Genomic DNA, 23362 nt, shown 5'->3' with positions numbered 1-23362 from the left:
AATTTGCGCTACACACCTAAACCCTAAACCCTAAACCCTAAACCCTAAACCCTAAACCCTAAACCCTAAACCCTAAACCCTAAACCCTAAACCCTAAACCCTAAACCCTAAACCCTAAACCCTAAAACCCTAAACCCTAAAACCCTAAACCCTAAACCCTAACCCTCAACCCTAATCCTAAGCCAGGTTTTGGGATGAGTAAAAAACGTTTTAGAGAATACCAGGAATAGGCAAATGATGCGCTTGATGCTGATGGCCATGGCGGCCATGGCAGCTCCTGTCGTCGGCCAGGTAGGGAATTCAGCAACACCTCGATACCGCACAAGTTTGAATACGTTATTTATGTATACTTCAAGCAACGCGATGATGCAAATTCCCTTCATTACTGTTACCGCGTGCACAAGCAATTCTGGACTGACGACGTGTCAGTAAACGACTCATTCTGGCAGTCTGCAGTTGTCTATATTTCACCCCATTTAATCTCGCTATCTTTGTTCAATATTTGATTCGAACAGTCTTTTCTGTTGCGCTACAACCAAATCGATCATGTGTGACAATGAAGGCATAGGTTGGGGATCTGAAAGCTGCGATCCATGCGGCTGCCATGGAGAAGCAGAGACAGCAGCTTCCTCACACTTCCACCATTACTCACCTTCATCCAGCCTCAGATCAAGCCAAATGCTGCACAGTAATGCAATGGCTGTAGTGGAAGTTGGCAGCTGACGTTCCGCAGGTCGCCATGTTCTTGGGGACAATGAATATGCCTCAGAACGGTGACACCCTCGACCTGGGAGACAAGGCGCTCGCATGCTGTCGCGAGAAGCTGTGCCCGAAGTTCAAGAGCGAGCAAGATTGCACGTGGATTTCCAGCGGAGATCTTTCATGGAAGCAGAAGCTGAGCGACGACCTCGACAGAGTTCAGGTGGGCTGTCGATGGGTCATCAATTCTTTCCGGCTTGTGTAAACTTTTGTTGACGTTCGACCAGGTCATCGACAACCGATTGGAACAAATACATGGAGATGACATGGATGATCCCTCAGCCCGAGAGGAGAAGCAAATTCTTCAGGTGATATAATTCTTGTTCCAAATGATCTGCTTTTTCTGTACATGTGCGACTGAACAAGTGCATAGGGCGAAAGACAGAAGATTGAAGACGGAGAACTCCAGAGACTATCGAAAGTTTGACACAGCGACTACACAAGAAGAATATTGATTTTCATTCTTCACAACCTAGGTAGCTCCGCTAACAGCCATGTGCGATGAAGTGCTCGATTCCGATCAGCCGGGGGAAGATCTTGCAGAGGAGCAGGAAGCACGCATTCAGGTGCCCTTATGATCCGACACCCCGTAGCATCTCATACCGTCCTCTCAGTGCATCACAAGCTTTGTTGACATTGCCTACGGAGCGTGCGCATGGCAGGTAAAGGCTGACGCACCTTTTCTGTTGGGTCCTCACCGTCAATCAGGAACAGGAAGGCCAGTGTGTCAGTGTCGTCTCTTCCAAACCCACGCGTTCGTTCTCCTGGAGCTCGACTCTCAGTCTCCTGCTCGTAACTTTGACCTGATGAGTTAATATCATTCACGTTTCTGCAGGTGATCTCGGCAATCCTTGCCATCACTTATTACGCGGCCAAGCCAGCGGCATCTGAGGGGGAGGTGGAGAAGAGCGAGTACTCTTCTTTAGATCAGGTTCTAATCTCTGATTGCCTGGTCCTCTACTAATCAAATCAAAGCTTCCTCCTGAATTGGGAGGTCACAAGTGAGCCCGATCAACATCACGCACTGTGACTAGTTGGTTGTGGTGGGGTTAGGGTTTGCCGATCTCCTGTATCTTTTCTCTTACAATCTTTATGATATTAAAACACGTCACGAGCCTCTTATAAGACGTAGCCAAGGAAAAAGTAAGAGAAGAGCTCAACTCCAAACATCTTGCAGGTATCTGCCACCTTTAGATAGCGAATGAACCAAATCCTCTGCTTCCACTGTCGACATTTGCCTTGTGGGAAAGTTAGCACAGGAAAAGAGACAAAACTGAAAACATACCTGGTGTCTTGAAAACAACCTACAAACGCTCTCTTGACCTGTGGACGCTCTGTCACAGCAGTACAAGTGCAGACAAACACCCTACCTCTTTTGCCATAGAGGTGCTCCCACACACATAAATGTAAGCCCCTTTCTCAATCAGGTCCACAAGCAGCTGTGAATTTTCCCTGACCCTGTTCTGTACGTAAACCTTTTGTTGAGGGTTCTCACGGCTGAACGCAAGGAAAAGGCTGCTGATCGTTTTGTTTTGACACCATCGGTTGATCTCGTCTTCGTAGATGTAATCCTGCTTGCTAGACCTGACCAGCACAGTAAGAAAGTAAGAAAGCATTTTCATTCCAGATTTGCAATCGACCTGCAACCGAAGATCAAGACATTGTGGCCCAATTCGTCTCCTCGTGCACTGCAAGTTTCCAGGTGCTGGCACATTCCCCTCAACGGAGCCAATCCTGGTGTCCAGTCACGCTTCACGCACGCAAAAGCTCCAAGTATCACTGACCTGTTCCTGCTCCAATCATAATGACCGGAGTCCTTGAATCATTTGGCAGCTTGAATGTTGTTTCCTTATGAAAGCTTTCACAGACCCACCGACCTTCGTTTGCTTGAGAAAGTTGGTACATACTCCCTTGAACCTCCTGCCCTCAGGCAAAATGTCGTCTACTACTACAGCGGTGACGTGGGCTGACTCCGGATGAGTGTTGCTTCCCGACGAGATAGAATAGAACCTTGGTTGCAACCGAGGCAGCGATTCAAGCAAATCCTGCCAAAATAATTCAGTAAAAAGAAGAAACTTCAGAAGAAATATCTTACATGCAGCGATAGCTTCACAGAGGGAAACTCACGAAGCAGGTCTAATACATTCCTTCTTCCCTCACATATGTATTGCTGATAAACACTTGCATCGTCTCGACCAGCTATCGTCTCTAAGCGTCGCTTTTCATTGCTATCGATAGCTTTCATTGCCAAGTGCTCGATGAAACTTCTTTTAGGCATGCCGTTGATGTCAACATAGTTGCAAAGCGCTTTCTGAACCGTGCATGGACAAGGAAATGGAGAAGACGAATCATCGTCTACCAAATAAATCCATGAAGACAAACTCACTCCAAGACGCTGCGCGAGCTCTTCCACATCGTGCGGGTCGTTGTCAGGTAAGATTGCAACATGATCACCAGTTTCATATACCAATCCGGAGTTATTCAATGCAAGCTCAATGTGACGGCAAGAACGATCGGTGCACTTATTCAACTCATCATTGCACGTTACTGTCATGTTGACCATGGGATTTGTGTCCAGGGAGTGCACAGAAGAAGATTGTGGAAATTCCATCGCGGTCCTTTCTGACACCACCTCGAGTTTGTACTTGTGTTCCTTCTCACGAATGTCCTTGCGAGATATTTCGGTCTCTACCGTTTTACACTTCTCTTTCACCCTATCGACATCAAAGTGAGCATGCAAGGTCCTCCACAATTTTTCTTTCCACTCTTCAAAATCCTGTTGAATGTCCTTGTCATCATCCCCTAGACCCAACTCCATTATCCTTGTGGCTCCGAGACGCTCACAATGGCTGTCAATTGTTTTGCCAACCGTGTTATAGTTTTCATACTGTGAATTTCCGAGTCCGAAAACAGCGAATTGCATCCCTTTCAGTGAATCTGGATCAGCCTTGTGCACCAGCCATTCAACGAATTCTTTCGCATTGTCGGTGGGATCACCTTCCCCATATGTTGCAGTTACAAAGATTGAGTTAGAGCTATCCAAGGTGTCAACATCATAAGACTGAAGGTCGATGACCTTCACGTCGAACCCGTTCATCTTGCCCTCTTTTTGGATGGTCAACGCAAATTCCTCCGCGGTTCCAGTTTGACTCCCAAAATAGACATCGATCCTGACTTGTTCTGTTGTTTGATCTGTGCTAGCTTCACTACAGCTGTCCGACTCATTGGGGTTGGAGAATGCTTCTTTTATCCGTCGATAATACACAAGGGCAACCAAACTCAAGCCAACTGCACCCGTAGCTGCGGTCAACAAAGCTCCCGGACCGGCTGGTCTAAGATGAAAAAATTGTGCAAGCGAGTGAGGCAGCATTGGTATAAGAGATACGGGTTTGCGAAGTTGAACTCCCTATGCGGCTGATCCGTTGCACAGCTATTATGCGAAGAATCCAAAATAACCGTATCCGGATTCAACGAGTCTGCATGTTGTCGGATCAACGCTGCACACCTAGTAGCAAGATATCAATCTACAAAAATGTTGGAAACAATATCAATTAATAAAAAAAATCCTTCGTCAACCTAAACTTACAAGATGTATCTCCACCTAGAAGCCTAAATGTGACTGAAGGCAAGAAACAAGCGATGAAATGAAAGATCGTGATTGTAGCGGGAGCGTTGCAGCAATTATTGTGAAGACACTTGAATGCGAGGAATTAGTATCAGAGAAATAGCCCTTGAAGTTGATTCAGAGAGACAAAAAGGGAGAGTTGCCATGCACAGTAACAGCAAGAATAGATGGTGAAGACGGTCGGTAGAGACCGGGGCGGGGATAACAGAGAGAGAGGGAGGGAGGGAGGGAGGGAGGGAGGGAGGGAGGGAGGGAGGAGAAAGAGAAGAGAAGAGAAGAGAAGAGAAACACAATATCAACGATGAGCACAAGACGGGCGGGTCATGAGCATCAACCGTCTCTGTGGAGGACTGAGGTGCATGAGAATGCTGAAGTAATGATCATGCAGGATCAGTGGGTACTATGGATAGGTAGGGTACTCTGTCTGACAGGGGTACGGGGTACCAGAGTGTTTTATAGGTGTATGTCAGTGGGTGGAGCTGTAGCTTTCTGTGGGGGTAGGGTTATGAAAATTCTTGGAAAAAGGTGGGTACATGGAACTAGAAAGCACGGGTGACAAATTTTGAATGTCCATAGACTCGAAGGTGGGTGCTAATCCAGTTCAAAATTCGACAACAGGTGGGTAGAACCCCTGGATGTATAATGGAAGGGGTGGATTGGATCCCACAACGGGTGGGTGCATCAAATGGACAACTTGTCGGAGGGACGGGGTACATGTTCGCGGAATAGAGGTGGGGTAGAGGTAGAAACTTTCGAACGAGCACTTTGCTCTGTTGGGGTGGGGTAAGAGTGTCGAATGTTGCTGATGGCTCACTGACCCACTATCCCTGTGATTATTCTTATTATCTCCCCTATTAAGATCGGTGATAGTTGATGGGTTCAAGTGTAACAATGGCTGAATGCCATGGTTGCCATCGTTGGGGGGTAGGGTCAAAGTTCAGATACTGAAGAGCAGCGGGTACCGAAGAGATGACGGATTAGGGAGGGTGGGGTTATCGATTCAAAGGAGGGAGGTGGGGGTTACCAGAATCCGGCGGGCTGAAGGAGCGGTCACTAGAACGCCCAAGAGAAAGAAAGAAGAAAGAAAGAAAGAAAGAAAGAAAGAGAGGCACCCTACCCCTTGATCAAGGTCTATGATCCTTTTACCACCCCCATTCAAGGAACTTGACCGGTGGTCCACACCGGTTTTCGTCAACCCATGCTAGGCCCACGATCTATATCATCCCAACACCACTGGCTGAATCTGACCACCCCACAATGAAATTAGGGGTAGTATACCACAGCAATCTTGTACCTACCCCCCCCGGAATCCTCGGAATTCCCCCAGAAGCCTATACCCAGTGACAGATCTCGCCAAACGGTTCTTGAGCCCAAGACCACCTCCTCACCACCCACCTCATTCAACTAATACATAGGGGTACATCCCCAAGATGAACCAGGACGCCTCTGCTTACGACACATATAAAGCTTCTCCCACGTTGCTCGCGGCACGGCCGGGCCGGGGCTCAACTTACCCCGGGCCGCCGTGGCACCGTACGGTACGGGGGGCCGGGTGCGCAGTGCGGCCCGGCCCGGTCCGCCGGAAGCCTTGAAAATGACTCCAGTGTCACTCTCAGACGTTTTCTGGCCCGGCGGCCCCTGAGGCAGTGCGGCGGCCGGGCGGCCTGGAAGTTCATTCCTTCGAGTCGGCGGCGCCGCCGCCAGCGACGGGGACTGACTTGGCAAGTTTTCCGAAGTTCAGTCCTGCGCGCAGTTCAGTGAACTTTCAACTTTCAAGGTGTCAGTAAGTTTGGGGGACAGCAGCCTCCGACAGGAACAGTGATAGGTTTGGTTCTCGCTGACTTTTAAGTTCGGAGGCTCTCAGTGAGTCTCGCGGCCGCGCCGTTTGGCCTGTGCGACTGAGCCTCGGAGTGTCACGTCAGGGTCAAGCCTGGGCCTCCTCGCCCGGTCGGACTCTCCTGTCGGATTGTCCTGAGTCGTACTGTTTCAATTTTAACTTAACTTTGAGTAGTAAAGGAAGTTCAACCAGCCTGGCGTGACGGCTCTGTGACTCAGCGTCCGACCCGTGAGAGTCACGGTTCGCGGCCCGGCCCGGGCGCGGCCGCGCCCGCCCCCGGCCGCGCGGCCGCCGCCGCCGCCTCGGAGTCCGGGAGTCCGGGTGGCACACTGAGAGTCACGCGGCGCGCCGCGCCGGGCGAATGTAAAAACATCAACGTTTCCCGGGCCGAGCCTGTCGCCACTGTTACTCCTCACTAGGGCCGCGCCTGGCCGCCGCTGCCGCCCGGCCGGGCGCGGCCGGGTTCCGAGCCTCCACGGTCACGCGGCGTCCGGCGACCAAAAGTATAAGCATGTACAGTCAATACTCTTTGGTAGCTTTATACTTTTTTTTTTTTTAAAAGTGTTGGCCCCTGGGAGTGGCTCTTCACAGAGGCGCCATGCTCAACGTAAGTGATTCGTCAATTTCATGACGCCGCTTGCTCTCTGCAAGATCCTCCCTCCTCTCTTTTCCATTCCAGTTTCTCCCTCTTTCCTGCACGCTGCCAGTTTCCCCAACTTGTTTGCTTTGTGCTTGCTTGCCTTGTTTTGAGTTCCGTCCGGGCTTCCATTCAGTGTACGTCCTTCTTATCACCTTCTCCTACTTTTTGATTGCTTGGCAAATATGTTCTCAGTCACATCATTCTTTATCTCTTCTTTTTGCATTCTTCCTCCTATGTTATTTGTCTTTCGACTTGCGTGATGTCATGCATCTGCTGGTTTCACCAAGTCGAGCCACGCTTCTTGGTCTCATCGTAATCTTTCACGTTTATTCGTTGAATTGTTCGATTGTTTGCCTTTTGATTGTCGAGGTAGTGTTTGTATGCTGATCGCATCAAAGAACTAAGAACCTCTTGGTTGAACATGTTGGTGTCAAATTGTAAATGTGTCTACCTTGCCTAACGACAGCTTGTAGATTGTTTCCATCGGAGGAAAGCTCTTCGCCGTTGTTCCTGAGTCCACCATGCTCAACTACCCGTCAGTACTCAATCTGCCTATGATCCCTTGTCGCTGACGTCTATCGCAGCAACTGGTCCGGTGGCCATCCTCCTCTTCGTGGCACCCCCGATTACCCTGTTGGCCATCCCGGCTACTTCAACGGAGTCAATGCTGTGAGTCCGCATTCTAGTGTCGTTCCTTCCTGATCTTCCTCCAGGGTATTGCTCCAGGATACACTGGTGGACCCACCGACACCTGGGGATCCTACTCCATCGCTTAAAACCTGTCTGCAAGGGTGAAATAAATCCTCAGAGCTGTATGGCTGCAATTGATATTTGGGCGATTCGGTTGCCAGGACGCCCTATGAGAAGCTTGTGCCAGTCAATCCATAGGCCGAATCGATGCCTCTTTCTCACCTGATTCTTCTGTCCTGCCGCATCGATGTCACCGTCACACATGCTGGTCATAGTGGCCAAATATCCCGTCTGAGATTTGTGAGAGTCAAGTATCGAAATCGATGCTCGAAGATTAACCTCCTCAGCGGCTAGACTTCTGTCTAGATCAACTGCAAACATGCAACTGCAAACGTGATGTAAGAACGCTTGCAAGTTCCTCAGCTCTCCACAGATTTACCTACGCGCAAAATTTTCGCGTTGCTCCGTGAAGGAGTATTCGGTTGGCCAAAATGTGCCATCAGCAGATCCCTTGCTGAACAGTCAGGAAATAAAGGGAAATGCTCGAACAACAGCAATGGCAGAATAGAGGGAGACATCGACAAGCTTGCGGAATGTTTGACTGCGAGGGAAAGAGACTCCGCAGCCCCAGGTCGATCGCTTGATCTGAAACACAATCATCCCCGCATCAATCAAGTAACCAGAGAAACCTCCAGCAGACGCTGCTTGTCAAAGTCCAACATAGCACAATCATTCTTGTCAGCTATTGCACGGATCTAGGCAGACTTATGATTCACGGCGTAGTAAGAGTAGTGATTCACATCTCCAAGGATCTCATCCAGCAGCCTCACGGAAGTCTGCATTGGAGCTTTCATCTGCATCACACCCTTTTTTAAGTTCAATCCGGCAACGGCAAGAAACTACCTCTCTTTCCTCCTGCTCCTTTGCCTGCAGATACACTCGAGCTCGAACCTGCAGCACGCATGTCTCGTCTCAGTGGTATGCGGAGACAGATCTTTCATAACGACCACAGCATCTTCTCGCGCCTTCGCAGCAGCAACCCTTTCTTCTTGGTTTTCCCTCTCCTCCACTTCGTCCATGTCTTGCGAAGGGTCCACTACTGACCCATTTGCCTTATACGAACAAAACTTCAAATTTCATTTCGCAAGGACAGGAAGACCTTGAGCATTCTCTGAGGGTCCGTGTCTCTTCCCCGTACAAAGAAATATCCCCCGAGTGCTGGCGTGCCGGCCAAGCTCGCTTGAGAGCGAACAGGATCAGCAAGGTAGCACTGAATCGCAATGAAGAAACACCTGCATTTACCAGGAAGTCTGAACTGAAGTTGAAACAATGAAACACACTGAGTTAAAGAAAAGGAATCGCAGGCAGAGAAGACAATTCGTACTCCAAGTCTTGTGGCGGAAGATCATCAGGTGTGAGCATTACCATGTCTGCATTCGTGTTTTTGTCGACATACTCCAACTTGTACCTGATTGTGCAGCCAGCTCAGAGGAACACGAGCAAACATCATGTGCACACTTATCAAGTGCCTTAGAGATGAAACCGTAACAGCAAGGAGCAAGAACATAGCTTGCACCTGGAGAACTCATCAGTCAGTGCATTCATTTACACGTGAAACATGCCTGCTGCAAGGCATTTGGAATGAATCAAATCTGTAGCAGGCCCTTGTACGAGTCTTAGACCATTCAATAAGCAAGATCAAAGATACCGCAAGCATGTAACCCAAGCCCTACATCAAAAGCTTCATGAAATTCAGAGACTTCGAGGTTCTTGACTTTCACATTCTTCAATCTGCATGTCCTTGAGAAAGGAATCCTTCCAAGTTCAATGCCATTCACCCCATCAGATCCGATCGTTTCTGGGCAATGTCACAATGCGCCCCCTTCTTCTCAACGATGTATATCGTCGCATCACTTCGCAACGTTGCAAGAACCTGTACAAGATGTTAATTGCCAGCCCCGCTCACTCTCTCCCCACAAGCCCAAGATGCCCTGACCCTCCACAGAAGTCGACTGCAACTCCTCCTTGAGGCAAGAGCCCATCTGCCCAAGACAAGCTGAGAACAAGCATGAGATGAAATTTCGGATGGCAGGCATCCACATGCTCTTTATCTGCATCTTCTTCCTGTTCGCTCGGCTTTCTGGAAGTCTTCCATGCATTGTAACCCCAGGATCCAGCTCTGCGTGTAGCGAAGACCAGTCCAAGAAGTCGTCGCTCTCGGTAAATCTCCGCAAGACCACTTCTTCAAGCGTTCTTTAAAGGTATAAGCCAACGTGATGCCAGCTAAAAGCAAACCTCGTTGAGTTTGATGCGAGAGTTGGAAGAATCTCGACGATCTGATCAAAGTATCTTTGTCGAATCCTTGTCCTGAAGTTGCAAATGTCTCTTTCATTACACATCGATCGAACTCATGTGTCAATTCAATATCGTCAACCTTGCCTCCTGAGAGGAAGTACAAGCTTTCACCCCACAATCTGACCGATACATATGTTTCTCCCTCCCTCCCTCCCTCCCTCCCTCCCTCCCTCCATCCCTCCATCCATCCATCCCTCCATCCCCTACTCCTACCACCTACGCCAACGGCCGTGTTTCTACTCCAAGCTCTCGCTCACCTTCGCGCTTTCAGCCGCCTTGACCCGCTGTTCCTCGGTGCCATTGCGGCCACCCGACAGCAGATCGGGGGAAGGAGTTTTTTTTTCACCCCACAAATATCGACGAGCTTGCGATGCGAGCATGTGACATGGGAAGGAAGCGTAGGGTGACTCAGAGGAGGCTAGGAGGCAAGTACCAGGGAGCCGGTAGAAACAAAGGAATAGATGAGGATGGCTGCGAGGGGACGGAGTGGAGCAGGATGAAATGGTAGCAATGGAGAAGAAATTCGAACCAGATAGAACAAAGATCGTTGAGTGAGAATAGATGAGGCGTTGACGATGAAAGTTGCCGAACTTGGATGATATTTCAAAGACGCTGATTACGGCTTCGTAAGAATCACAGCTGACAGCTCAGGAGCTCCAACGAATCAGTCACGCAAGTCTTCGCACTCCTCGACTCGTATTTTGGAACCTCAGCATTGAGCCAGAGATAAGTTTTACTCGCATAAGGGAAAAAGTGCCTCAAGCAGGAGAAAGCAGGAACAAGCAGGACCGTCATATCACACAACAACCAAAGAAGTGCACATAACAATTCCGCTGGATAAATTGAGAATGATTTACAATCATAGAATTCGACACGAAAAATTGAGAAGAGAAAGCTGAAGTGGCCTTGATCGCTCCTGATCTAAATTGAGGAGGCTCGTTAGTGAAGTGGAAGGCATGAAAATGCAGGTTGTTTATCTGCCGCCCTTCTTTCGCTCCCATCTTATCATGCCGCTGTATGTGTGCTTTGACCTTTCATTAAGCACTTGATGTGATGCCGGTGGTGTTGGTACATATAGCTTGATGTGATGGGTGGTATTGGTACATATAGCTTGATGTGATGCCGGTGGTGTTGGTATAGCTTGATGTGATGCCGGTGGTGTTGGTACATATAGCTTGATGTGATGGGTGGTGTTGGTACATATAGCTTGATGTGATGGGTGGTATTGGTACATATAGCTTGATGTGATGGGTGGTGTTGGTATAGCTTGATGTGATGCCGGTGGTGTTGGTACATATAGCTTGATGTGATGGGTGGTATTGGTACATATAGCTTGATGTGATGGGTGGTGTTGGTACATATAGCTTGATGTGATGGGTGGTGTTGGTACATGTAGCTTGATGTGATGGGTGGTATTGGTACATATAGCTTGATGTGATGGGTGGTGTTGGTATAGCTTGATGTGATGCCGGTGGTGTTGGTACATATAGCTTGATGTGATGGGTGGTGCGTGCGGTTGGTACATATAGCTTGATGTGACTCGATGATGGGTGGTGTTGGCCAGTGGTATAGCTCGCTACCTGTGAAATCTCCGAGCAGGACCTGCGATGCGATCAGACGGCTCGACTCAGTCTCAGCTCATCTGATCGTGATCGGACTCCATACATACCGCACTCCCCAGTACCGCACTCGGCGGCTCCCAGAGTCCGATCCCCAAAAATGACTGGTGAGTCCGCCTCAGACTTTTGTCCCTTTCACAGAACATCGAGTCAGCGCCGCGGAACCAACGGGAGTAGGGCCAACGGCTCAGCGGCAATGGTGAGACGAGCGATTGCGCGGGATGAAAGATGGGGACGGACTGAGGGAGGGAGGGAGCGAAGAAAGGAAGCGGGGAAGAAGATAGGACGTACTTGAAGGGACTGACACGAACTTGAACAAGTGGAGAAAGAAGTTCCGATTTTGAATAGCTAGAAGATATTTCAGGATTGAAATGTGAGAGGATCCAGGGAAGGCAGGGGAGAGAGCACAATAATGCAGCAAGAGGAAAGGAAAATGAGAATTCATTTCTTCTACACTGATTCAGGGTATTTCGGGTCCAAAACAGATGGTTCATGTCGAATGTGGGTATCAAGGAAGAGGGAGAAGGAGATAAGGAGATTCAGAGCCGCGAGATCCAGCTCAGATACGACTTAGACGACAAACAAAGGCTGCATGAGATGATGCAGCTAGCAGAAAGACTGGAGGACTATGTTTAAAAGAAATCAAAGAGGACAGATGTGACATGGTTTTATGACTGTTGGTCCGCAGACCTCCATCAAGGATGCTATTAAGAACTTTGTGAGTTAAAGGTAGTAGGATCCTTATCAAGGCTAACTGATGATCAGGAAACAAAATGGAACTGTGTTGCAAGTGAGGAAAGCAAAGTATTGCTTTATGGGCAACTGCCTCCAGTCGTGAAGATGGACAACACTCTTGGAACACTAAAAGCTTGCAAGCACCTCTCACTCTCTTCAAACTGCATTGAAAAGATCGCTGGTCTCAAAGGGCTTGGTGAGTTGATTCTCCTGTTCTTCTGAGCTAATCTTCTCATCTTTGCAGAGCAACTAGAAGTGTTGTCTTTAGGTCGAAATCAGATTAAAAAATTGGAAGGATTGGATGACGTTGCATCTACTCTAAAGGAGCTGTGGATCTCATATAATCTTTTGGACAAATTGAATGGCATAGAGAAGTTAACAAATTTGACAGTAGTCTACATGAGCAATAACCTGATTGCAAAGTGGACTGAATTTGATAAGTTTGTAAGTTGAAAGAACTTTCTTTTCCTCCCTGACCTGATTGCAGAAAGAGTTGCCCAACATCGAAGAATTGCTGTTTGTAGGAAACCCATTGTGGGAGGTGCATACCAAATCGGACGACTATCGGATCAACGTTGCCGGGAGAATCCCATGGCTGAAAAAGCTCGACGGTGTTCCAGTAGATGACGATGAAAGAGAAGGAGGGAAGGCTCTTGGTTTGTAATCTCTGTCTCCCTGTCTCAGTAAAATCATAATCTCACTGATCATCAATTGAGATATGTAGGAGCAAAACTTGATGGTTGAAGCCTTTCAAATCCATGCGCACAATAGATGACTGGTGTAACAATATAACATTTTACTCTTTCTTACATCAGAACAAGTCCGTCACACTATCATCCGCCGTTGCAGCATAAGACAGCTTCTCAGTTCCCCAAGGGTATGACGTGAGAATAACAAGAACGTGACTTCTACCCACGGTGATCTCCGAAACATGAAATTTATGGAACTTGGTGACCTTCTTGGGCTCATACAAATGCATTTTTGCTCCAAAGATCGAATCTATTTGTGGGCCTTCTCCCCAGCACCACAAACCGTTGTCGTTAGAGACCGCAAACGTGCAGGTGGGTCCGCATCGAAGTTGTCGAAAACCATCAATCTCGTTTTGATGTAGCGAGATCACCGCTTTAGGCAATAACGATTTCCACGTGCCATAAGTGTTTGAACCAAGAGTGGAATACGTCCTGAACCCTTTGATCTCGTCGAACTTGTACCCTAGTTGTCCTCTTGTTCCACTTCCAAACGTGTAAATAATACTTTTTCCATCAATGCAGGCAGTGTGATAGTCGCCACAAGAAACCTCTTTGACTGCTTGCAACGTCTCGACTTTCTTCGGATATAAATATGATCTTTCATCTCCATGGCCAAGCTTTCCATCTTTTCCGTTTCCGCAGGTGTACAAGGAGTTATCTGAAGTAAGGAAACAAGTATGCTTTGAACCACAGGATATTGTTCGAACAGAAACATTCGCCAAGTGCTCTACCTTCCTTGGGAAATGCTCATCGTCGCGAGAAGAATGGCCGAGTTGACCGTCGCTGCCGCATCCCCACGTGAGTGCCTGTCCATATCGAACGATACAAGCGCAATGTCGTTCACCGCAGAATATCTTATCCACAACATATCCTGGTACCGAGAGCGAGTCGATGACTTGAGGGCTGCTTTTTGAGAGCTCGTCGCCTTGAGCCAGAACTCCATGTCTTCCCTCCCCGAACACAAAGATCTCACCCCTATCCGTAAGAGCCATCGAGAAATTGTATCCCGCTGCTACCTGGACACATTTTCCATCTGTTTTTGCCGTAGGACCAAGACTACCAAGATAATCGCTTGGCCCATCTTGCCGCAAAATTTCTACGCTGATCATTCCTGACAGTTCATCGTTCACCCCTGGAATTGCTGAACCTGTTTGGATAGAGAAAAACCCTGACAGCTCAACTTCACCCCGTTGAAAATCTACTTCTGAAGTGAAACGACCTAGCTGGCCGTGTTTGTTTTGTCCCCAAGTGAATACCTTGCCATCGGAGAGAATCACAGAATGGGCAGATCCACACGCCATGTCCTCTACTCGCAAGTCGAAGGTCTGCTGCACATCTGTTAGAGAATGGTTCATCATTTGTTCTGACACCCCAAGCTGTCCAAAGTCATTGTCCCCCCAGGCCACCAACTTTCCTGCTGTCATCACCGTGAGAGGCTCTAGCGAATACTCGCCCCATCCCGCTAAGTTTTTGGCACGGACTCTGACGTCATGCAGGATGGATCCTGCGGGAAGCCCTTGCACTGTACACCTAGCAAACCACAGTCAGCTCTGACATGTTGTAATGCGACTAAAAGAAACAGAAAAACAGCGACACTCACGTGCTCAGTTCCTTGGATACTGAATGAGTGTCCGCATTCCCACTGTCGTCAAGCTTAAAGTTGATAGCTAGTTTCTGTCTCTCCTCGTCTTCGTAGATCAATTCATACCCTGTCAGGTCAGATCCATTAGAGAATGGTGTGCGGAAACGAACTGTTACTGAGTCAACTGTGGTTTTCACTGCAATGACTTCCGTAGGACGAGTGGGAGGAGCAGCTCTTGTAAGTCCATAGGCCGGTGAGCTCACCCATGCGCCCCAGCCACTCTCATTCTCCGCGCAGACAGAGAACATGTAGGCAGTTCCAGGTTTCAGTCCAGTGACGACATACCTACAAACCTCACTTCCTGTCTCCAACTCCACGGTCGAGCCATCTTTCCCTGGTTGATAGACTTGAATCTTGTAATTCTTGACGGCAGCACCGTTCTCAACAGATGGTTTGGACCACTTGAGGTCCGCTGAATGATCAGTGCAGTCGGTCACTTCAGCCCAATCGACCTGTCCTGGTGGAGCAGGCAACGAGCGAGCCTGGAATGGTGGCAGCGAGGCCATCCCCCATCCTCCTTCGCTGCGGCCCTTGACAGTGAAGTCATGAACCAAAGTTCCTGGATTCAGTCCTTTCACGAGGATCGATGTCGTGAATCCGTCAACTATTCTTCTCTTGGGCTTCGAGTCTTCAATCTTATAGAAAACCTCATACCCCATAATATAGATCTCACTCTTGGGCATATCCTTTGGCCTTGGAGGTTCATCCCAACAGAATTCTATTGAGTGTGGTGTCTTGTCTTTAACTTGAACATTGCTTGGAGCTGGTGGCGGTTTGGGCTTGAAGAAATCTGTCATTTGTCTTTCGATTTGCAAATGCAACCACAACACCGGAAGCTACCAAAAGCACAAAGACAAGCGGAATGGATTCAAACGAGCACTGCTCACCATAGATTTGTGGGAAGAACAAGATACTGAATAGCACAGCGAACGAAAGACTAAGACGAAGATTCTCTTGATAAGACGAAGATGGTCTTGATGAGACAAACGATGATCTTGATGGTCATACACCAAAGACGATCCTGATAACACGAAGATGATCTTGACAGCTCAAATGAGCGATGTGGCACTCCTTCGGTCTCGCATAGTGGCCAGCCGAACATTGCACTATCGAGCCCGCCGCAGGTGAATACTTATTAGATTATGAGGACAGCTAATATATATAGTTATGCCTACTAGATGAGAATTTGCTTCGGATTCCTACCCTGACCACCCCCGTTTTAGCAAGGACCCACCCCGTGATCGAGTTTTACCGCCCAAAACGAAGTTTGTGGCTTCAGTTATGGCGGAGTGAGAGACGATGGCGTGGTGAATATGAAGCAGACAATAAGAGCAAATGATAGGCAGAGAGTGAGCTCTCGTGATCTAGTCTGACTCTCTTCTTCTCAATAGATGTCAGCGAATGATGTTATACAGAAAGGAGAGATGGATGAAGGGAATGCTCGAAATGACATCGAGGAGGTTCTTATGGATTCGATTGTGAACTCCAGTTTCATGACAAAGTTGCAGTCAAACACAATTTCATCTGATAAACATGATGATGCTTATGAAAATGAAAATGAAAAGTATGGCGCCTCAGGTAAGTAATTTCAAAACGCTTTGCTTCGTCAAAATCTCTGCAAGGCTACGAAGATATCAATACCGAAAAGAAAAATTTTGAGGAAATCAGTCAATCCATCTCTACAAGTATCAAGTCCAGGCTCCAGACTATGGTGTTAAACTTTGTTTATCATGGATTAGAAATCTAGCTTTTTAAACCAAGAATGACAGTTTCAGAAAATCGAAGAATTCTTTCACGAAAGTTTGGACAAGCAAGATCGCCATTCCCAACTACTGAGCTCAAATGTTGAAAGTCGCAAGGGTATCTAAACATGAATTGACTTTCTGATCAGATGGAGCAATTGGTGCTGCTGAGGCAAGCGAATGATGAAGAAGAATCACGACTTTCTCTTGCAATCTCACACTTCGGTCAATTATTTCGGCAATGGTTGTCTTGTTGACATAACGTGCAGATCAAACATGGATGAGCTTCAAATCACAAGGAGGTGCATGTGTTGATGTTTGAGTTGTGGCGTTCTAATTCGCTGCTGAGTAAGATATTCCTTGCGTACAAGACGAGGGCAGCATGAACCCTGTTGAATGATGGCTTGTCAGAGCTTTGTGAAGGTTCCCTTCACAATGCGTCTTTATGATTAGAATCATCCCGAAGCAACAAACGAGACTCCTGTGAGCACCCGGAGCTTGTCATGATTGAGAGTTCGCCTCATATCTCTGGTTCTCAGCTTGCTTTTCCTGAAATACTTCTGGATCAATATTTCTAGAAACAAGGTGTAAACGAAATCCTACCAAAATTTGATCAGGTGTCATTCTTCCCTTGTTCGATGTCACTGCCCCAAGCCATGAATTCGATGCACAACAGTGCATGACTCATACCAGTAACTTCCATCTCTTGCCCCGTTTGGTCCACTTTCGCAGCCACGCTGAGAATTCCGTTGCTGTCCACCTTCATGTTCACTTTGATCGTGACCTGCTCTTCTTTCAGCAGGCCAACAGGTCAGGATCTGAGTCACCTGCCCCCGTGGACGCGGTGGAATGTCGGTGACTTCGAAGACTCCAAGCTTGACATTGTCGTCGAAGAACTCAGCCTCGCCTGTCCCAACCATAAGGAACGAGGGCAGATGTGGCATGGCTACCTTCGCATATTCGCAACGTGATGCACGTCTGGTCGTCCCTGGAGTTTGCAAAGCACTCGGTGTAGGAGACGCCCTCTGAGCTACTGAGTGAGAGACTTGAGAAGCCGGACAACAAGACCTGGAGGGATCGGAGTACAAGCATTGATCACCGGCGTCGCAAATGACCTCGACCTAATTGGTTTCACCTTGGTGCAAGGCTCAGAAGATATTTTACCTGTCACGATGATTCGCTGTAGCTATGCACAGTGGTCGTGGAACAACGTCTATCATGTCTACAGTCCTCGAGGCCTGGCAAGAACAATCATCATGTCACGCGAGGATGCAGAAAAACGGAACCTCAATGGCAGCGCCGATCACTATTGCCTCATCCTAGGACAACTTCATCAGGCATTATCTTTGGTACACGTGTGCCTCACTGGGTTAATTCTCCGACAAAGTTCCGTCCCGGGGAACATTTCCTGTCAGACAGCACTCAGCTACTCGAATCTTAAGAGAGGAACTGTGAACATTTACCTGAAGCATCTCCTGTACCCTCGGGATTCGCGAAGATCCCCCGACCAACAGAATCTGAGGTGAAAGGCGTCAAGCAAGAAAGCTCATCGTCATTGCAACCTTGTCGATGTCTGTTCGCTCAATCCCACCATGCACTTTATGCAGCGCTCTATCAATCTGCAACAAGAAGGTCAGCAGAAGGGGCTGAGGTTGCACCTCCAATCGTACCGGGTCCTGGAGTTTGGCAAACACAGGCTGTGCTATCTCCTCGAACTAGACAAAGCTCAATGCTGATGCACAGAAGACGACGTTGAGGTCTTACTTCCTTTCGCGTCAGACTCGTCTCAAAGTCGATCTGAAAAAGATTAGCAGGGGAAGAGCAAGCAACGCGGCAGGTGCGCATGAGTCTCACCCCGTCGAACATGTCATCTATGCACATGTCACTCTCCATGACTCTTGACAGCTCAACTTTCAGTTGCGCACACGCCTGCATGCCGTCAATCGCCCTCGCTCAGTGCTCATGAAAGTCACCTGAGTCAACTTCTTGTAGGCCTTGAGACGCTTCGCTTCGTCTGCATGCCCTTCCAGATCCACTCCTGCCAGGTCTGTTAGAGAGGAGAAGCAAAACACGACGACGAACCTGTCTTGGCTCGGAACACCTTGACGAAATGCTGCACGAGAAGAGCGTCGATATCTTCACCTGCGCTGAGCCAGTTACCTCCTACTTGACTCGTAGGAAATGAGCTGCAGCCTCACCGCCAACTTGCATGTCCCCGTCGGTTGACCTCACCTTGAACGACATTCCTGATTGGCATCGAAGTTACGACGAGACGTCAGCTCGCGAGGACATACCGCTTATCTTCATGATCGTCACGTCCAGTGTCCCTCCTCCGAAGTCGAACACGAGCATGTTGTGCTCGGCTACCGCCTCCTCCAAGCTGCCTTCAGGGTCTGCAGTGTCAGGGTTTGTGTTCTCAGCGTTGCTGGCTGCTTCTTCCGCTGCCGGCGAGGCTTCTGTGGAGGTTTCGATCTTGGCAAGAGCAGAGACCGACTTGAGGATCGGGTGCTCGGGCTGCGAGGGAGGATGACAAGAGGGCAGGACGCGAGCAGCAGACCTCAAGCACTCCAAACGCGAGGGCAGCAGCGGTCGGCTCATTGAGTATCCTCCGGACCTTGAGGGCTGTCAGAGGAGGAGCAGCGAGGAGGGGAGCAACCTCAAGGCCAGCAATGAGCCCTGCGTCTCTCGTAGCCTGACAGAAGCGTCAATTGTCACTTGATTCCATGTGTCCTACAAGAAACAAGTCGATACAACATGATTTGAAACATGAGTTCGATGCAAGATGATGTCAACATGGCTCACTTGTCTTTGAGAATCGCTGAAGTAGGCAGGGACGGTAATGACTGCCTTGTCCACAGCTCTGCCAATGTATTCTTCTGCAATTCTACCAGAAATTCAGCGGGAGCGAGATGAACGATATAGTGTGGACAACCTCTTGAGGTAGCTGAGAATGGCTGCTGCAATCTCCTCGGGGCTCACGATCTTGTCCTCATCCTCCACCTGATCAAGAGACGTCAACAAGACTCAGCATGAGTAACGGAGATGCCCAACTACCTTGATCCCTATCGCAGCATTTCCGTCCTGGTCCACAACGTTGAAGGGCCAGTGCAGGGCTGCCTTCTCCTCCTTCCGTCCTCCCGTCATGTTTACATAACCCGCTCTTCATGCTCACGATCAAGTCTTGAGAGAAAGGACGTCCGATGAGCCTCTTTGCATGATACACAGTTCCGTGTATGTACTTGCCTGTGAGGAAATGAGAGCAGGCAGCTAGGAGGGAGGGAGGGAGAGGGCGGAGGGGGGGGGGGGGAAGGTGGGAATATGACAAGAGACGTTCACCTGCTGCTCGTTCCGCTGCTTTACCAACTCGTCTAGAGTTGGAGCTGCAGTAGGTCACCCAGGAAGGAGTTGTGTTGTCTCCTGACTCGTTGGCAATGACGTGGACCTGCGAATCTTCATGATGATCCTCCCGCCAACGAGACCAGCGCCATGCACCTGAGTCCCGTCCCATACCGCCACAGACGACCTGCCCCTTCCGTCAGCGCTACCTGCCAATCAGTCTCAAGCTACCACCTTGTTGTGCCGAGGTCAATGCCGATGGTATCGCAGTAACCCATCTGAACATCGGCTCAGTGATGCTGGAGCTTCATGCGCGTCGTAGACTCTCTTCGCCTCTTCTGTCTCTCGTCCTTCTGCTAGCATCTTGAAGCTCTGCCTGCCTGCCTGCCTGCCTGCCTGCCTGCCTGCCTGCCTGCCTGCCTGCCTGCCTGCCTGCCTGCCTGCCTGCCTGCCTGCCTGCCTGCCTGCCTGCCTGCCTGCCTGCCTGCCTGCCTGCCTGCCTGCCTGCCTGCCTGCCTGCCTGCCTGCCTGCCTGCCCCCGTTCCTGCAGCTTCTTGCTTCCTACCTTCGTCGCTTCTGTTATGCATGTTCCCCTCCGCTCCCTCCCTCCCTCCCTCCCTCCCTCCGCTCTTCCCTCTCGCTGTACTGGCATGGAAATGAATTCATCCTCTCAGGTTCGCCTCAGCTCTTAGCAGCCGTTGAGATAGGAGGGCAGGAGAGCAACCAAGGCGAGGGCGTCCAGGAGCAGGACGAGCAGGAGCAACCAAGGCGAGGGCGTCCAGGAGCAGGACGGGCTGGAGGAGGCAGGAGGAGGAGACGCCTGTTAGTTCGTCAACTGCCATGTGCTCTCGAAGAACAGTGAGCGCCTCTGCGATGATTTCAAGCAGAAAGACTGACGAGCAAGTGACAGCTGGACGGGAGACTGATCGAGAAGTGCTGCGAGGTAGGAGACGAGCAATGGAAGGAAGGGGCCTGGGTCAAGATAGCAGAGGAGTTTGAGAATCATCCCAACAGGATGCAACTCAAGGAGTTTTATGGCAAGTATGGCAGGTTAACAAGAAGATATCACGGGTGATCGAGATGATTTCCCGCACTGTTCGTTGAACCTGCTCAAGGTGCTGGTGTGTGAAGTGGCTGGATGAAGATGAAGCCATCGCCCAGGTGCAGCATGGAAGAGGAGAGGTCGTGGGAGCAGGTGACTGGTACCGCCAGGCTCTCGGGCAGAGGTTTGAGAAACCAGGGGCGAGGTCGCTGTGTAAGCTGGGCAGCGAGTACCATGATACGTGGTTGTGCTATGTGAGTGCGGAGGAGCTTGCTTCTTTGTCTCATACCACGAGGAAGCAAAATCAGTGAAGACACTTCAATCGTCAAGAAACGGATGGACAGACAGAAAGATGTAGATTGTGTAGATGACTATGACGATGCAACTATGAAGAATGATGGTAGCAGTGAATTACGTCATGTTCATCCTGTAACAACTGATTGTTGACTTGCAAGCCTGAGCAACTGCAGGCTACAGGAAAGAGAACAAGGAGAGCTGAGTGAACCTCAATATCCTCTTGGCCCTTCAGTTGCTCCCTTATCTGGGCTGTCGAGACGAACAGTGATGGCATGGCACAAGTGCTGTGGAGAGCGATAGAGGATTCTTACAGACAACTTCTCATCTTCAGGATATTGATATGTTGAAAATCATATTGAAATGAAAATCTTTTGCAAAAGTCGGAGGTCTGTTCAAGTTTCTTTTTGCTTTACTTGCTCATTGTCATGTTAACATTGTTGATACTCGTCCTTTCGATACCATTTGACTCTGTCCATCACCTTCCACCTTCTCTCTGCACAAATGCTTCCGCTTCGATATTTTCACAAGCATGGGCTGACTTGCTCAGTTAACTTTCTTGTTTGGATCCCATCCCTTCTTTCTCCGTCCCTTACTCCCAACCTTGATCCACGCTTCCATTCTTTCTTTCTCCTCTATCTCTGCAACTGCATCTGATCTCTGCCTGACTTTCTCCTCTTTGACTTCACCATCCAACTTCCTCTTTATTCTTTCACTTTATCTTGCTCCACTTTTCGCAATCTCTCCATGGCACAAGCGCATATTTACATTCTGCCATCTTCTCCCTCCACTTTCCTGCATACATCGTGACATCATCACTCCATCCAATCCATTCCCTATCATATCTTCTCTTTGCATTCTAACTTCCCTTCATCATCTTCATCTTCCGTTCTTCCCTGTTGAATGTTTTGGCGGCAGTGGGCACGTGCGGGGGGCTCCAAACTTCCTCGAACAACCACCGATTTGAATAATTTCACTTAAATTTTCGAAACTTGTGTTATCAAATTTCAAAACTTGAATGTAAAAGTAAAATATTTAAAATTCCCGGTCCAAATTTCCCCCCATAATACTGACCCGTCAACGGAAATCGCAATCTCGACCCCTGAAACGCATGCAAGGGATGAGCAAGCAGGGCGGCAACGTGGAGGAGGAGGACGAGTGGGAGGATGAGAGCGATTGGGTTGACGTCAATCAGAAGACGCCAGCAAGGTCTGTCCTCCTTCCCCTCCTGCTTGTCCGCCTCCTGCTTGTCCGCCTCCTGCATTTCCCCGTTGTCTCAATCCTCGCCCCCCGCTGTCTTCCTTGGTTGGAGGAACGCGTTAAAACTTTGCCTTCGCCTTTTGGAAGCTGAATGTGCTGCAGGCAAGAACGATATCTGCCCATTGGATGGAGGATTGCCGTGCAGCTGGATGGAGAGGGCGCGTACGTGATTCATTACATCTCCAAGGACGGTAAGAGCATGTCGGACATGAACAAAGTCGAGAAATACTTCCAGAAGCACCCGGAGCTTGACCTGGAGTCTCTCAAGCAGTACTTTGACTTCTCTCAAGAGTTTGCTTGCCGCGCGTTCCTTCTTTGCATGGACATGTCCCTAGTTGACTCGACGGGGACTGCGGATGTGAATGCCGTTCTGAGAGCATACTTCGATGCGAAGAACAATGAGGGAGAAGGTCCAGACACAACCAAGGATGAGATCATTGCCAGGGCCATGCAAGCGGCATATGATCACAGCATGCAGATGGAGAGCATGGCGTACATGCTGAGATTTGGCGTGCATGGCAACGAGCAAGGGGATGGCGGCTCAGGAGGAAGTGACGACGAGGAAGACTTGGAGGATTCCTATGACTCTGCGGATGAAATTGGAGATGTTGCGGCAGGAGGATGGAGGAGGAGAGAGGCGGAGCAGGAGGCAGAGACAGCACAAGATGACGACATTAACTGCTTGGAATTGAGAAGCTTGCAAGAGAGCGAGGAAGGTCACTGCCCCGTCTGTCAGGAGGAGTGGAAAGTAGGAGACACCCAGCGCGTACTTCCTTGCAATCATCGCTTTCACAACATGTGTATAGACCGCTGGCTGAAAGGGCACAAAGCCATGTGCCCTCTCTGCAAGAAAGATGTCCGTGAAGATTGGGAGGACGAGGAGGAGGAAGTGTGGGACCCTTTGCAAGGCAAGTGGACTTCAATAGGCTCCAACAAGTCTCACAGCGAAGGATGACACAGCTGTGAAGGATTTGTGAACGTACCACCGATGTTCTCGGAAGATTTTCCCAAGCAAAACCTTGAGCAAGTGTGATCAC

The 23362-nt window shown here is 49.2% G+C and overlaps 9 protein-coding genes across 9 annotated transcripts; 4 read left to right on the top strand and 5 right to left on the bottom strand.

Annotated features, from left to right (window-relative positions):
- Positions 1 to 234: 234 nt before the first annotated feature.
- On the top strand, positions 235 to 1723 carry GUITHDRAFT_100146 (hypothetical protein; the record flags this gene model as incomplete). The annotated part of the gene is made up of 7 exons (XM_005841594.1): positions 235 to 291; positions 734 to 922; positions 987 to 1067; positions 1236 to 1325; positions 1374 to 1421; positions 1468 to 1551; positions 1595 to 1723. 7 exons carry the CDS (start codon positions 235 to 237, stop codon positions 1721 to 1723), a joined length of 678 nt encoding a protein of 225 aa, XP_005841651.1.
- A 114-nt stretch (positions 1724 to 1837) lies between these two features.
- On the bottom strand, positions 1838 to 4129 carry GUITHDRAFT_159152 (hypothetical protein; the record flags this gene model as incomplete). The annotated part of the gene is made up of 8 exons (XM_005841593.1): positions 1838 to 1997; positions 2045 to 2082; positions 2130 to 2343; positions 2400 to 2493; positions 2544 to 2607; positions 2637 to 2804; positions 2855 to 3939; positions 4054 to 4129. 8 exons carry the CDS (start codon positions 4127 to 4129, stop codon positions 1916 to 1918), a joined length of 1821 nt encoding a protein of 606 aa, XP_005841650.1. The 3' UTR covers positions 1838 to 1915.
- Positions 4130 to 7413: 3284 nt separating this feature from the next.
- GUITHDRAFT_132349 (hypothetical protein) lies at positions 7414 to 10207 on the bottom strand (the record flags this gene model as incomplete). Its single annotated transcript, XM_005841592.1, has 13 exons — positions 7414 to 7644; positions 7774 to 7842; positions 7891 to 7936; positions 7991 to 8061; positions 8455 to 8502; positions 8711 to 8821; positions 8977 to 9019; positions 9070 to 9127; positions 9260 to 9342; positions 9390 to 9484; positions 9529 to 9607; positions 9847 to 9918; positions 10164 to 10207. 13 exons carry the CDS (start codon positions 10205 to 10207, stop codon positions 7414 to 7416), a joined length of 1050 nt encoding a protein of 349 aa, XP_005841649.1.
- Positions 10208 to 10879: 672 nt separating this feature from the next.
- GUITHDRAFT_63623 (hypothetical protein) lies at positions 10880 to 11392 on the bottom strand (the record flags this gene model as incomplete). Its single annotated transcript, XM_005841591.1, has 1 exon — positions 10880 to 11392. The coding sequence occupies one exon, from the start codon at positions 11390 to 11392 to the stop codon at positions 10880 to 10882; it is 513 nt and encodes a 170-aa protein (XP_005841648.1).
- Positions 11393 to 12007: 615 nt separating this feature from the next.
- Positions 12008 to 12966, top strand: GUITHDRAFT_91721 (hypothetical protein). The gene is made up of 4 exons (XM_005841590.1): positions 12008 to 12243; positions 12291 to 12456; positions 12505 to 12704; positions 12748 to 12966. Exons 1-4 carry the CDS (start codon positions 12196 to 12198, stop codon positions 12922 to 12924), a joined length of 591 nt encoding a protein of 196 aa, XP_005841647.1. The 5' UTR covers positions 12008 to 12195; the 3' UTR covers positions 12925 to 12966.
- Positions 12967 to 13470: 504 nt separating this feature from the next.
- On the bottom strand, positions 13471 to 14421 carry GUITHDRAFT_40316 (hypothetical protein; the record flags this gene model as incomplete). Its single annotated transcript, XM_005841589.1, has 2 exons — positions 13471 to 14090; positions 14226 to 14421. Coding segments are annotated over 2 exons (816 nt in total), but the record flags the coding sequence as incomplete, so codon positions are not given.
- A 2427-nt stretch (positions 14422 to 16848) lies between these two features.
- Positions 16849 to 20007, bottom strand: GUITHDRAFT_100140 (heat shock protein 70-like protein; the record flags this gene model as incomplete). The annotated part of the gene is made up of 25 exons (XM_005841588.1): positions 16849 to 16967; positions 17084 to 17177; positions 17221 to 17300; positions 17344 to 17426; positions 17558 to 17631; positions 17680 to 17712; positions 17760 to 17801; positions 17857 to 17910; positions 17956 to 18012; positions 18064 to 18108; positions 18158 to 18190; positions 18248 to 18322; positions 18367 to 18431; positions 18476 to 18535; positions 18592 to 18639; positions 18688 to 18907; positions 18951 to 19007; positions 19050 to 19085; positions 19196 to 19277; positions 19326 to 19393; positions 19448 to 19519; positions 19566 to 19636; positions 19754 to 19835; positions 19886 to 19916; positions 19964 to 20007. 25 exons carry the CDS (start codon positions 20005 to 20007, stop codon positions 16849 to 16851), a joined length of 1725 nt encoding a protein of 574 aa, XP_005841645.1.
- A 428-nt stretch (positions 20008 to 20435) lies between these two features.
- On the top strand, positions 20436 to 21443 carry GUITHDRAFT_150081 (hypothetical protein). The gene is made up of 5 exons (XM_005841587.1): positions 20436 to 20587; positions 20640 to 20672; positions 20744 to 20800; positions 20845 to 20890; positions 20942 to 21443. The coding sequence occupies exons 3-5, from the start codon at positions 20745 to 20747 to the stop codon at positions 21080 to 21082; spliced, it is 243 nt and encodes an 80-aa protein (XP_005841644.1). The 5' UTR covers positions 20436 to 20587; positions 20640 to 20672; position 20744; the 3' UTR covers positions 21083 to 21443.
- Positions 21444 to 23022: 1579 nt separating this feature from the next.
- On the top strand, positions 23023 to 23181 carry GUITHDRAFT_54007 (hypothetical protein; the record flags this gene model as incomplete). The annotated part of the gene is made up of 1 exon (XM_005841586.1): positions 23023 to 23181. A coding segment is annotated over one exon (159 nt), but the record flags the coding sequence as incomplete, so codon positions are not given.
- Positions 23182 to 23362: the final 181 nt, after the last annotated feature.

Source organism: Guillardia theta, assembly GCF_000315625.1.
Source record: "Guillardia theta CCMP2712 unplaced genomic scaffold GUITHscaffold_3, whole genome shotgun sequence".
NCBI lineage: Eukaryota > Cryptophyceae > Pyrenomonadales > Geminigeraceae > Guillardia > Guillardia theta.
The sequence above is the reverse complement of the archived record's forward strand: the minus strand, read 5'-3'. Positions and strand labels throughout refer to the sequence as shown.